The sequence below is a fragment of the Pelophylax lessonae genome (assembly GCF_965119305.1).
Source record: "Pelophylax lessonae genome assembly, chromosome: 3".
Lineage (NCBI taxonomy): Eukaryota > Metazoa > Chordata > Amphibia > Anura > Ranidae > Pelophylax > Pelophylax lessonae.
In genome coordinates, this window is record NC_138770.1 from 665290502 (window position 1) to 665304643 (window position 14142).

Genomic DNA, 14142 nt, shown 5'->3' on the forward strand with positions numbered 1-14142 from the left:
GGTATAGCTGCAAAGGGTGGGCCAACTCAATATTGAACCCTACGGACTAAGGCAGGTGTACCAATACTTTTGGTAATATAGTGTATGTCTCTGGCATGGATTTTGGTGTTGGTCCCTTGGGCTGTCTCTAAATATGGACAGTTCCCAGTATTCTTTTGGCTGATCAGTGGCTGTTGTCCACCCTTCAATAAGACTGCATTTGGGCAGCCCGACTCTTTGAGTTCTCAATGGAAGATGGGAGAAATATATTTTTTACCTACTGCAAAATTGGTCCATTAAAGAGCATAGGTCCCGCCCCTCTGTTTTAGTCCTATGAACTGCTTACTCATGAACCTGAGATATGCTGGTTAGGGAAGGGGTTGGCTTATGACTTTTTCTGTCTGCCAGTGTCCCAAACTCCTGTAGGCAGCAGTATAACCTGTTTCTGAATTCCTGTGCCCCTCCATGGAATTGAAGAATAATATTTTATGGTCATTACAAAAAACCTTATTTTTACCATTGACATGCAGGGGTTGTAATGCACCTCTATAATGTAGGTTAAAATTGCAAATTGGGATGTAAATGGTGGATTGGGTCCAAGAGTAAATTTGCACCACTTCTGCAGCAAAATTCAGCATATTGTTCCTGGGGGAAAAAAAAAAAAAACCTTTCTATTTTCATCTCAACCTTCACTTTGATCCCTGATGAAGGGGGACCTTTACAACCCCTGAAATGCGATGACCTGTTTACATTGCACTCTAAAACCATTGGTTTGTCTCTCCTGTTTATATTCTATACCAGGGCAGGATTGTTAGAAGTCTGTAACCTGATTTGGGTTTGTTACCTTTTGCAGAGAACCTGAAGTTCACCCCTCCCCCTCATTCTCAGTGCTTGGAGCTGGATAAGGAGGGGACTGTCCAATGCTCTGCAACAGGGCGCGAGAAACCCACAATCCATTGGGTGAAAGCGGGTGAGTGCAGCTCCACATCAGTCTTAACCTTGCTGGCAGACATAATAACTCGCCTTTTGTTTCCCCCAGTGGCCAATGATACAAATCTGATTCTCTTCTGGCAGATGGAAGTAGCTTACCCCCTCACGTGGGTTCTGAGGCCGGTCTTCTACGCTTTCACCGCGTCAGTCGTAATGATGCTGGAAATTACACTTGCATTGCTTCTAACAGTCAGCAGGGGGAGATAAAAACCACTGTTCACCTCTCTGTGGCAGGTAAGTACTCGTTTTTGGGAGGGAGACGATTTTGTTTAAAGACAGTGACATTTTGTCATGAATGGATCTTAACCACTTGCCTACAGTGCACTTTCACCCCCTTAATGCACAGGCCAATTTTCAGCTTTCAGCGCTCTCACACTTCGAATGACAATTGCGCGGTCATACAACATTGTACCCATATGACATTTTTATCATTTTTTTCTCACTAAAAGAGCTTTCTTTTGGTGGTATTTAATCACCTCTGGGTTTATTATTTCTTACAAAAAGAAAAAAAGACTGAAAATTTTAAAGAATAAAAAGGTTTTCTTATTTTCTGTGAGTAAATTTTCAAAATAAATACAGTAAAACCTTGGTTTGAGAGTAACTTGGTTTAAGAGCGCTTTGCAAGACAAGCAAAATTTTCAAATAAATTTTGACTTGATATACAAGCAATGTCTTGATATACAAGTAGCCTCAAGTCACAGCTAAGTATAAAAGAGAAGAGAGGCGCCTCTAAGTGTAGCAATATGGTTAAATTTAATGAAGGTACAACATTTAGCAACTCACATGGTTGATGATTGGAAAAGGCACATCTAAGGATGCAGGCATCAGGGGTAAAGCTGTCCACATAGACTGTCCGCACCGCCATCTACGTCATCCCTTCCATGCTGCCCCTCGCTATCAGATCGCTTTACTCCAGGGTGGTCTCCCCGGTCAGGATTACAGACTGGCAGCCAGTGGTGCAGAAGATAGTCTATGTGGACAGCTTTACCCCTGGATGCCTGCATACTTAGATGTGCCTGTTTTATTCATCAACCATGTGAGTTGCTAAATGTTGTACCTTCATTAAACGGAACCATATTGCTACACTTGGAGGCGCCTCTCTTCTCTTTGAAACTCTGTAGCTCCTGCTGGATTTTGCTTCTAATCCCCTTGTGGAAGCGGCTATTTGTGGATGGACATTGTATGGTTACAAAACCTATCGCAATGCTATAATCTTTTTATATGGACTTTAAAACTGAAGGACTTATGAATAAATGGTTGTGGAAGGAATCATCTGAGTTTTCATTATTTCTTATGGGGAAATTCGCTTTGATATAAGAGTGCTTTGGATTACAAGCATGTTTCCGGAACGAATTATGCTCGCAATCCAAGGTTTTACTGTACATTTTTCTCCTTCACTGATGTGCGCTGATGAGGCTGCACTGATGGGGCACTGTTGAGGTGGCACTTATGGGCACTGATGAGGAGGTACTAATATGCCGCACTGATGGGCACTGACGGGCACTGAGAGGCGGCACTGGACACTGACGGGGCGTCACTGATGGGCACTGACGGGCAGCACCATCAGTGCCCATAGTGCTGCCAGTCAGTGCCCATCAGTGCCTAGATGAGCATTGAATGACTGCGCAATTGCCAGTTAAAGTAACCCAGTGCTGTATAGCAAAAAATGGCCGGGTCATGAAGGGGGGGGGGTGTAAATCTTCCAGAGGTCAAGTGGATAATTTCCTACAAGAATCATGTTTTACACCACAAAGTAATGAAGCAGTTAGAACTCCTGCCCTGCAGGTTAGTCAGCTTCAATCCAAAGGTGGACATGGTGCTTGTGTGGGTGTAACTGTACTGATCACTTGTAAGCTTCTTTAGGACAAAAACCTCTATATAATTATGCAGATTATAGGCATTATTTTTTCCTTGGCAGACATGTAAGAAAAAGCTTTCTGGCGGCGGACAAGTTGGAGGAGGCTGTCTAGGTAGAGGAAGCTTCTTTTAACCAGACCAGACTTTCAGCATTGTGGCTCGCTTCCTAGCAGCAGTATTAGTGTAATAATGAGCCACCATGTCTGTGTGTAAAGAAGTGTGAGCAGCTTGTGCTGCCCTCCCAGGACAATGCATGTTCTGTGCCGAGTGGCAGGTGTGTCTCTCCGTTCTGTCTGATAGTGAATCATCTCTGATCTAGTAAGTGTCTGGTTGGATTGCTCCAGCAGTCAGCAGGAATCTGAAATCGCTTCCTTTTTTTTTTTTTTTTTTTCTTTTTTTTTTGGATTTGTCATTTGCTACCTGCTGTGCAGAACACCTCTAATGCTCAGCACATAACATGCTACCTGTTTGAGTCAGCGCAGTCTGGGTATGTACATCTGCACACAGCTAGATGTTCCCTTGTGCTGACATATGAATGCTGCATAGTGTAGTTCATATTCTGCCATGGCGGGGGCTCCTAGTTTTCTGTGATGGAGCTGATGAAATATGGCCGCAGCACAGAATAGAAAGCTGGCACCAGTCAGGCAAATGAGCAAGATCACCATTCAAGCGATGGTACAACCCGGGTACTGACCTAATCAAAGAAAAACAAACAAGTGCACATCCCTCCTCCACAGATTATCAGAACTCAGTGCTTCAATGAAAAATTAATGATAAGCAATCATAATTTGTGAATCCAAAATGTAAAAATACTCTTAATGCTTCACCACATGTATAAATAACATAGTGTATAAATTATTCATAGACGGTGTATAAATAAATCATAAACATATTGTTAATTTTCTTCATAAACCTCATCCCAATAAAGTGCAAAAATAAATAGACCAATAATAAATAGTCCAATCTTAACCGCTTTCTGTCCAGGCTATAGCCGAAAGACGGCTACAGGGCGCACTCCCAGTGTCGGGAGGGCATTAATAGACGACGTCCCATGCGGGCGCGCCCCCTGCGGCGCGCTCTGTGACGGCCGAGTCCAATGGATTCGGCTGATCACAGAACAGGGTAGAGGGCCAATCATAACACAGCCCTTTACCACATGGTCAGCTGTCAGATAATGACAGCTGATCACGGAGGTAAAGAGAAGCCAGTTATCGGCTTTTTTTCTCTGAACGCTGACCACGTGAGGAGAAAGGAGGAAAGCTGTTAACTGGCTTCTGTTACAGGGACATTGGTCCCACACGGTGCCCATCGGTGCTGCTAATCTGTGCAAGCCAGTGCCACCTATCAGTGCCCACAAGTACTGCCAATCAGTGCAGCCTAATCAGTGAAGGAAAAAAAATACCTATTTGCAAACTTTAATAACAAACTGAAAAATGTTTTGTTTACTTTTTTATTTTCCAAAAAATACAAAAACCCAGTGGTGATTAAAGCAAAAGTGAAACTTCTGCTTTAAATGCGCCTGACCCCCTGACATGCCACATTTGCCATGTCATGTTTTTTGGAGGGGGAGCAGGTACCTATTTGACAGCTGTCCGTTCCCACTTCTGCTCGGGCCACCTAGGCGGCTCGAGCGAAAGTTCTCCTTTTCCCCTCCCTCCCTGCAATTTTCTGGGACACGTCACAGGTCCCAGAAGATTGCCCGGCCATTCACGACACGCAGCGTGACTTGCGCATGCGTAGTGCACACCCGGCTGTAAAGCCACAAGCTGTCACAGCTGGGTGCTCACACTAGAAATGCTGGCGCCGCTGAGAGGAGAGGGAGAGGAGCGAAGCTTCAGGTGGCCGGATCGTGGGACAGGTGAGTTGTGTGTTAAGTCAGCAGCTACACTTTTTTTTGTAGCTGCTGACTTTTAATAAACACAAAAATGAGTGGAACTCCGCTTTAAATACCACCAAAAGAAAGCTCTATTTGTTTGAACAAAATGATACAAATTCCATATGGGTAGAGTGTTGTATGACCGCGCAATTGTCATTCAAAATGCAACAGTGCTGAATACTGGCCTGGGCAGGAAGAGGGTATACGTGTCCAAGTAAGCAAGTGGTTAAGCGGAATATCCAGGTGATTTATGAGTGCCCATAAAAAAACAAAGTGCTCAAAGGGGTGCAATCCCCACATATAATCACGCCTCTTACCAGAAGTGTATGATCCATAGTGCAGTGTGTAGCCACCAATAATTCTCCACAGGTTTAGCAACTCTAAAATGATCCCCTTTACACATAAGGTCTCAGCTCTGTTGATACCCCAGGATGTCGGCTGACTTTAAATGAGGTGTGCGAATTAGTGATCGACCGATATAGTTTTTTTTTTTTTACTACAGATATTTTGGCCATCGGATATCGGTATTGGCCGATATCTGCCGATATTTTCGGACATTAAAATTTTTTTTTTTTTTTTTTTTTTATGTCTACAGGTAGTGTGGTGGAGGGATCTGAGGGTTCAAAAGACCCCAAACCCCTCCTCTGCACTTAAAGCATTCAAATCGCCAAGTTTGGCTGTTTTGAATGCTGTAGGTTTTTTTAATTCGGCGCCGCCAGTACCCGGAAGTGATGTCATGACATCGCTTCCGGGTATGCAGCGCCGAATTCAAAGAAATTGAGACCCGGGTCAGACGGCGGTGGTGAAGGTAGGATTCCCGGGTCTCCTGGTGGGACGGGAGACGCAGGCGAGCCGCGGGAGGGGGGGGGGACGTCCCCTCCCGCTCCTTGGAATGACAGCCAAGCGGCTTCTCAGCCGCATCGGTTGTCATTACAAGACAGCCGGCCGTCGGGTTCGGACACCGGTACCGGGGTGATGCTTCTAGCTGCAGGCATCAACCCGGTACAAGCACTTTCCCTGAAATATTGGCAATATCGGTAAATCAAAAGCCGAATTCCAATATATCGGGGAAAGTGCAGATCGGCCCCCGATATATCGGTGTTGCTGATAATCAGTCGATCTCTAGTGCGAATGCTGAATCTTTGTTAAACTCATGCATCTGGGTGGAAGATAGAAGAGACTTCATAGTGCAGTATTATAAAACCACAATTTATTTGTAAAAGTTATTGCACTTACATGTCAGAAGTTAAAAAAAGCAGCATAAACAATTGACAGAAACGGCCGCGGTCCTCGCCAGCGTACTCGTGCGTGATGACGTCACAGATGTGGCTCCACCCAATAACGCAGTGTTTACCATACAGTTGTTGCCTTTCACATTCATATATCCTTGCTCATGCATATATGATTGCTTAAAATGTAAAAATTTGTGGATGAGCCACTAGAAGTTGGGAGAAAAATCAATGTTTGCCCCAGTAAGCTTGCGGGAGGTGAACACAACATCCCTCCCCTTTCTTTCCTCCATAGTTCTTTAGGTAAAATCTTGGGACACGGCTACAGAAACACAAAGTCCGTTCTTTTCAGAGTTGAAGCTGAAGGAAGTGCTTTCTGCATGCAGATTTACAAACTGAACAAAAGTTGGCCAGGTAGATGATTAGATAGGTTGGGTCAATTTTTGGTTTCCCTCCCCACCCTTATCTGCGTCTGGTTTGGTGATCCGGCTGTAATTTTGACTCTGGATGGCGGTGCTATTTAACCATTTCCTTCCCTAGTCTACATCAGCTTCCGAATCGTTCCGGAGAACACCACAGTCTACCGAGGAAACACCGCGATTCTGCACTGCCAGGCCACTGCTGACCCTGTGCCGCAAATTCATTGGCGAGGACGTGAGGGCTTGTTGGATAACACCAAACCACATCAGAGGTGAGTGAGACGGTATACAGTAGAGGGGTATCCAACTTTTTTACTCTCCTGGGCTGCATTGGAAAAAGAGTAATTGTCTTGGGCCGCACATAAAAAAAAAAAGGCGCTATTCTGCAATAAAAGATTGCAAAGTGTGAATGGGACCTAAAGCCTCGTACACACGCAACGATTATCGGCCGACCGATCGTCCATCTTTTGTCCAGAGTGGTGTTTTGTTGGTTGGAATGTGCTCTAGACTGCACACGAATTTTCTCGCCAGACAAAATTCTACTTCAGAAGTGATGTCATGTGTTGGGTTGCTTTCTTTGTGTTTTTTCTTCACTGAGCATGCCCAGACTTGCTCATAAGATTTTTCCCTGTCGAAATCTGTACTGACTGCACGAAAATCGGCCGTGTTGTGACGGCAGACAAAAATTTTATAGTCTGCACACCAGATTTTTTTCGGCCGAAAAGTCGGAGTCGGTTGTCGGAAGCATCATACTAACAAGCCGAAACTCGGCAGATCGGTCGTTGGATGAAAATTCCCGGCCGATTTTTGACGCGTGTGTACGAGGCTTCAGGCTGAAGAGTAGAAAAAGTTGGGCAGATTGTCGAATTTCAACTATGTGTGGTGTGTTCAGGCTGTGCATGTACAGTGCAGAGATGGGAGACGGCTAGGCGGGATTTTGAGGGCAGGGGGCTTTGGAAGGGGGCGCAGTTCACTCCAGCACCCCGCTAGATCCGGCTATGCGGCACTTATTGACTGGTGCTAGCTAGCGTGAGTCCCTGCATGTGCCACCAGTGCTATTGTAAACAAGGCATTCCTGGGCCCTGCTGGTATGTGCTGGCCATGGCTGCAGGTGCTGGGCCAAACACGGCATTCTTCCAGACATGAACATTCAAAGTCACAAGTTTACAATTATGTTGGGCCGCATGCATAGCCCTCCTGGTCTAGAGAGAGGACACTTCTGTTAACCAGAAGGGTCCCAATAGAACTCTCCCATCAATCGTTTCTATTCCGGTCTTCCTCGGGGCTTCAGTCTTCAGAGTGTACTTTTAGATGATTAAAAGTTTTTTTTTTTTTTTTTTCTTTTTTTTTTGTCCTTTGAGGAACACAGGAAATCCATACTTTAAGGGTTATCCAGCCACCTACGGTAGGAATGGACACTGGCAAATAAGAGTTGTGGGCCAGCCTAGGATAAGTCGTCCAATTCCTAGCATGCCACAGTTTTTTGTGCCTTGGGAGGACATCTTTCTTTACCTCTGTTTGGAAAAGACTAAGGGTCCTTTCACAGGGGCGCACGTCCGTTCTGCTCAGCAGGGGGGATCAATCCGCCGATCCCCGCTGAGCAGGCAGATGACAGCTCCCTCTCCGCTCTGTGTGCGGAGGCGGAGCTGCCAGATCCCCGCTGTCCTCTATGGGGAGATCGGATGAGAACGGCGGCCCGCCTGTGCGTTCTCCTCCATTCCCCAATAGGGTTTCCATTTGTCCGGATTTCATGGACAGGATCAGATCGGAGAGCAGCGGATGTCAGTGGACATATCACCACTGACATCCGCTGCTCCATAGGGATGCATGGAGGATCCGATCAGGTCCGCCTGAAAAACTGACAGGCCGGATCGGATCGCCCGTGTGAAAGGACCCTTATCATTTTTTTTTTTTTTTTTTTTTTTTTTGCGAACACTATTTTCTCATCATCCATTGATTAATATGGGGATACACATCCAGGTTAAACTAACGCCTACAAGAAGTGGGGACAAAGGCATAAAGAAAAATTGTAGGCCATAAAGTGTAACCCTTCCTATTGCCAGCACTATTGTTTTTTGCTAGTGTGATAGGAAGTTGAATGTCTTTTCTTCAGCCCTGGTGATTAGAAGTCTGCCTCATTTTTGCTATTTTTTTTTTTTTGTACTCTAAAGACTTTATGATTTTAGCTGCAGCATTGATATTTTTTTAGTTCACTCAAGACTCCTTGTAAAACAGCTGCTTGGTCTGGGCTGCACATAGCAGCTGTCTGGATTGGTGTTTCCATAGTATTAATTCTGGAGGCTGTTCCTGGACCCCAATGTACTTGACAGCTGCAGGGCTTGCCTGGAATGTGACCCTCAGGCAATGGGCTCTGCATTGTAGTGTTTCTGGGACCTTTGTGTCTTGTTTAATTAGCTATGCATGCTTTCTGGCTCCAGAGCCATGGCACAGCCTCAGAAGTGACCCTCAAACATACTCACCGGCCACTTAATTAGGTACACCTGTTCAATTGCTTGGTAACAGAAATTTCTAATCAGCCAATCACATGGCAGCAACTCAATGCATTTAGGCATCTAGACGTGGTGAAGATGACTTGATGAAGTTCAAACCGAGCATCAGAATGGGGAGGAAAGGGGATTTAATTGACTTTGAACATGCCATGGTTGTTGGTGCCAGACTGGCTGGTCTGAGTATTTCAAAAACATCTGATCTACTGGGATTTTTGCGCACAACCATCTCTCCGGTTTACAGAGAATGGTCCGAAAAGGAAAATATTCAGTGAGTTGCAGTTGTGTAGAGGAAAATGCCTTGTTGGTGTCGGAGGAGAATGGACAGACTGGTTTAAGATAGGCAACAGTAACTCAAGTAACCACTCATTATAACCAAGGTATGCAGAATACCATCTGATTGCACATCTTATTGAACCTTGAACCAGATGTGCTACAACAGCAGAAGACCACACCAGGTGCCACTACTGTCAGCTAAGAACCGAAAACGGAGGCTACAATTTGCTTAGGCTCACAAAATTGGACAATAGAAGATTGGAAAAACTTTGCCTGGTCTGATGAGCCTCAATTTCAGCTGCGACATTCAGATGGTAGGGTCAGAATTTGGCAGAAACCACATGAAAGTCTGTATCCATCCTGCTTTGTATTAATGGTTCAGGCTGGTGGTGTAATGGTGTGGAGGATGTTTTCTTGGCACACTTTGGGCCCCTTGGTAGCAATAAGCATTGTTTCAATGCCATGGGCCTACCTGAGTAATGTTGCTGACCATGTCCATCCCTTTATGACTGCAGTGTCCCCATCTTCTGAGGGCTCCTTCCAGCAGGATAATGCACCATGTCACAAAGCTCCAATCATCTCACCACTGGTTTCTTCAACATGACAATGAGGTCACTGTACTCCAATGGCCTCCACAGTCACCACATCTCATCCAATAGAGCACCTTTGGGATGTGGTGGAAAGGGAGCTTGGCATCATGGATGCAGCAACTGCGTGATGCTATCACGTGAATATGGGCCAAAATCTCAGAGGAATGTTCCCAACACATTGTGCTCAATCTATGCCACAAAGAATTAAGGCAGTCCTGAAGGCAAAAGGGGGTCCAACCCAGTACTGGCAAGGTGCACCTAATAAAGTGTCCGATGAGTGTGTATTAGACTGAGAGCACCCAACAAACAGCCAAGAGTCCAAGGTAATTTAATGATGAAGTTGATTTCTAGCAGAATTCTACGATTTGTTACATTTTTTTTTTTTATTTATTTCAGGTACTTGTATAGCGCTGTCAATTTACGCAGCGCTATACATATAAATTCCACATTCACATCACCTTGGACGTTTGTTTGGTAATCTCTTTGGATTATTTCTATGTGGATTCTCAACTCTGGGTCTTTTCCCTGTTCCTGGGGGTGGTCCCCGTTTTGTGGAATGCTGCCAAACTGTTGCCCGGTGACAATTTCAGTCACCCTTAGAAAATCAGAATCCAGTGCCCCGTTTGTTGTGCTCGTTCAGATGCAACCCTGCCTGTGAAGACTCACTTTGTCAGTAAGGCTGGTTAGACTAAAGCAGGGATCCTCAAACTATGGCCCTCCAGCTGTTGCGGAACTACACATCCCATGAGGCATTGTAAAACTGACCATTCACAGACATGACTAGGCATGATGGGAATTGTAGTTCCTGAACAACTGGAGGGCCATAGTTTGAAGACCCCTGGACTAAAGCATCTGGAGCTCCACCTCTGGATTCTGTTTGGAAATTCCCATCACCACCCTGTTTACTGCAGTAAGGCTTGGGGAATCAAGTGCTGTGCACTCATTCTTGTCTTTCAATTACCTTCCTGCTCCTGAAGAACTATGTGGTTCTCTGGTCCTGTTCGGTGCCCCTACCCATCTGCAGTGAATCCCAAGGCCTTTCCTCATTACTGCTGTGCTGTACAACATGTTTTTTTCCAAAAATGCACAGGACAGGTCTGCTGTCATGGGTGACGTCACCCCCATACTGTCCTAATGAATCTAGGGGCATTTATCCATTATCCCCACAAGGGACCAGCACCTATACTCTAGAACTTGAGACCTCTATCATTATTGGGTCGTTCTCTATAGAGTCTCCTACAGCTCCATTTAGCTCAGTCTGCACTACCCTGCATCTGGGCGATCAATCTGCGGTTACAGGCCTAGGAACTTTTTAGAGCTCCCACATCTGCTAAGGCCTTCCCAGTGTACACTATATTGACACTTTTTTCCCTCTGTGAAAGGATCTTCTCCTACCATAGATGCACCAATGATCCACATCAAGAGGCATATCACCCGATGGATCAGAGGTGTTCTCACCTTTTCAGGGTTTTACTGATAGTTACATTCCCTTCTAAGTTCTCAGTTTTAATTAACTAGAGTGGCTTTCCGTCCCTTGTTGGCAGCCACTTTAATTAGACATACTGTGTCAGAGTGAATAGAATCCCTTAAGGAGGACCCCTCCATTGCAAGAGCAGGCCACTGTTTCTTAGAGGAGCTGGATCCGATGTCTAGTGCCTTGTGCTTTAGCGGCTTGTTGCAAGGATTGGAGGATGGCAAGGTTTCCACATGAAGTCCACCACAGTTTGTGATTGTCTTTCTTTAACAGGAAGACTCTCTGGCTTCTGTGAACATCAATAACTTGTACCTACATGTCCCCATCTTTCGAGTACGTCAACTAATCTTAGGATTTGCTATGGATCCTCTGCATTTTCAGTTCGTGGCCCTGCCCTTGTGACTTCTAATACAACCTGTTTTACAGTTCTCCAGCCAAACTAAAAGGCCTGCCATATTTTGGACCTTGAGGGTTTCAAATCACTGAAGGTGCAGTAGTTCAGGATGGAGTCCACCTGTTGAGTGATTTCTTTGCCTCATCAATGAGGCGGCTTTGATCGCAAGGATGCCTATTCACACATCCTAATTTTTCAGCCTCACCAACAGTTCTGTGATTCACAGTGGAGCATCGCCAGTGCCAGTTTATGGTGCTGCCATTCTGCCTGTCTAAGACCCCAGAGGTGTTTACCAAGATGTTGGTTCCAGTTCTGGATTTGGTAGGGATTGGGGCTATCCCCATTGTGGGGTTCCTGGATGACCTGCTTCTCTGGAAGCATTCAGATGATCTTCATTGAGCCAAATTAACCAGGTCAGAGTAGCACAACTGTCTGGACCAAACTCCCGACAGACGCTCTATAGGTTCTTTCAGATCTTCTGTCTGAATGGCCAATTTACCTTCCTACTTCAGTCACTGGCTTAAATGGCTTGACTGTTGAAGCCTTGGTTCTAAAATTTTTCATGGGGGGCATCTCTAATCTCAGGCGTTCTCAAAGCTAGGAAGTATACTTCTTGTAAGGTCTATCAAACACATGGAAGGTATACTTCACTTGGTGTGAGGCTTTGACTCCAGGAAGTTCTCCATGGAAAGAATCCTCTTCTTCCTACAGTTGGGACTGGACCAGTATCTGGCCCTCGGCACCTTTTTAAGGGTCAGATACTTGCTTTTGCTTTCCTATGCCAGAGACTGTTGGCCTCCTGTTCTTTTAAGACATTTAAGCCTCGTACACACGAGTAGAAATTCGGCCGGGAAATTTTGTCCGACCGATCTGCCGATTTTCGGCTTGTTAGTATGATGCTTCCGACAACCGACTCCGACTTTTCGGCCGAAAAAATCCTGGTGTGCAGGCTATATAATTTTTGTCGACCGTCAAAACGCGTCCGATTTTCGTCTCATTAGTACAGATTTCGATGGGGGAAAATCTTATGAGCAAGACTGGGCATGCTCAGAGATGAAAGAACACAAAGAAAGCAATCCAACACATGACATCACTTCTGAAGTAGAATTCTGTCATACGGGAAAATTTGTGTGCAGTCTAGAGCACATTCCAACCAACAGACACCACTCTGGCCAAAAGACGGATGACCGGTCGGCGGAAATTCGTTGCGTGTGTACGAGGCTTTAGTCAGTGTTTCATGTGGCAACCCGTTTTTGTTCCCTGTTACTCTATGAAATCTAAAGCTGGTTCTCTCTCCACTTTTCAAACCACCAGTGATTTTTTTTTTTTTGTGGCCATCACATTTGCAAAGCTAGTTGGCAGCCATTCCTGTAAATAATATTTTATAATCTTTCATAAGGGTAAGGTGGTGGTGAGGCCCAGAACTCCTTTCCTACCTAAGGTAGTTTTTGACATTTCTCCTCTATCAGGACACCACGTTGTACGGCTCCAAATCATCAGAAAGCAGTTTCACTCAATTGTAGGATGTAATTTAGCTGCAAGTTTCTCAGCTAACCTGTGGGGCCACTGGTAGGCTAGCTCTGTTATTCCGGATGGTCCATAAAAGCATGCACCATCTCTAGGTGGCTTAGGCAGACCATTTTTCAAGCTTACAGTCTGACACATTGGGTTCTTCCCTTACCTAAAACACACTCTGGCTATGTTTACCCAGATCTGCAAAGCTGCCATCATGTCTTTTGTCCACACTCCTCCAAGTTTTAAATGCAGCTAGTCCCCAGTTCGTTTTTGCAGTTGCAAAGCCACTCAGTTGGGCTTCTTTTGAATGCCCCAACAATTTTGACTTCCGGTGTTCCTCAATGAATAACATTTTTGTACTCGATGTAAAATCCTTTTTCATTCTCTGCCCAACATAGCGACTAACAATTTTTTTTATCCATCTGTCTGCAGGGTTCAGGTCATGCCGAATGGCTCTCTTGTTGTATATCATGTGTCCGGCGAGGACTCTGGGAAATACACTTGTATTGCCGGCAACGCTTGTAACATCATCCACCGGGATACCTTCCTGTATGTCGTAGGTGAGTTTGGTTCACTTTACTGTGGAGCCCCAATAATTTGTGCTAAAGGAAAGCTTGAGTGGTGGCATTGTACTATCTATGTGTGGGAAATAATTTTAAAAGGCTTCTGTATTTGTCCATGTAAAGTTATTGAAACATTGTTCAGCTTTTTTGGTTTATTCATAAAGTAGCCATGATCTTGGAGAAAACTGAAGGATAAAACAGACCCAGTTAGGGTCCTTTCACACGAACGATCCGATCAAATCCGCCTGTCAGTTTTTTAGGCGGATCTGATCGGATTCTCCATGCATCCCTATGGTGCATCGGATGTCAGCAGTGACATGTCCGTGAAATCCGGACTGATGAGAGCGGACAGGCCGCGTCCATTCTCATCCGATTCCTCATAGAGAGCAGCGGGGCTCTGACACCTCCCTCTCCACACACAGAGCGGAGAGGGCGCTGTCACTTGCCTGCTCAGCGGGGGATCAGTGTATCGA

General features: G+C 45.3%; 1 protein-coding gene across 1 annotated transcript in view; it reads left to right on the forward strand.

Moving 5' to 3' along the window:
- PTK7 (protein tyrosine kinase 7 (inactive)) overlaps nucleotides 1-14142 on the forward strand; it is a 53117-nt gene that overhangs the window by 25282 nt on the left and 13693 nt on the right. Inside the window, exons 10-13 of the mRNA XM_082251510.1 lie at nucleotides 833-949; nucleotides 1054-1203; nucleotides 6472-6622; nucleotides 13539-13666. Coding sequence (XP_082107636.1) covers nucleotides 833-949; nucleotides 1054-1203; nucleotides 6472-6622; nucleotides 13539-13666 — 546 coding nt within the window. The remainder of the gene's footprint in view (nucleotides 1-832; nucleotides 950-1053; nucleotides 1204-6471; nucleotides 6623-13538; nucleotides 13667-14142) is intronic.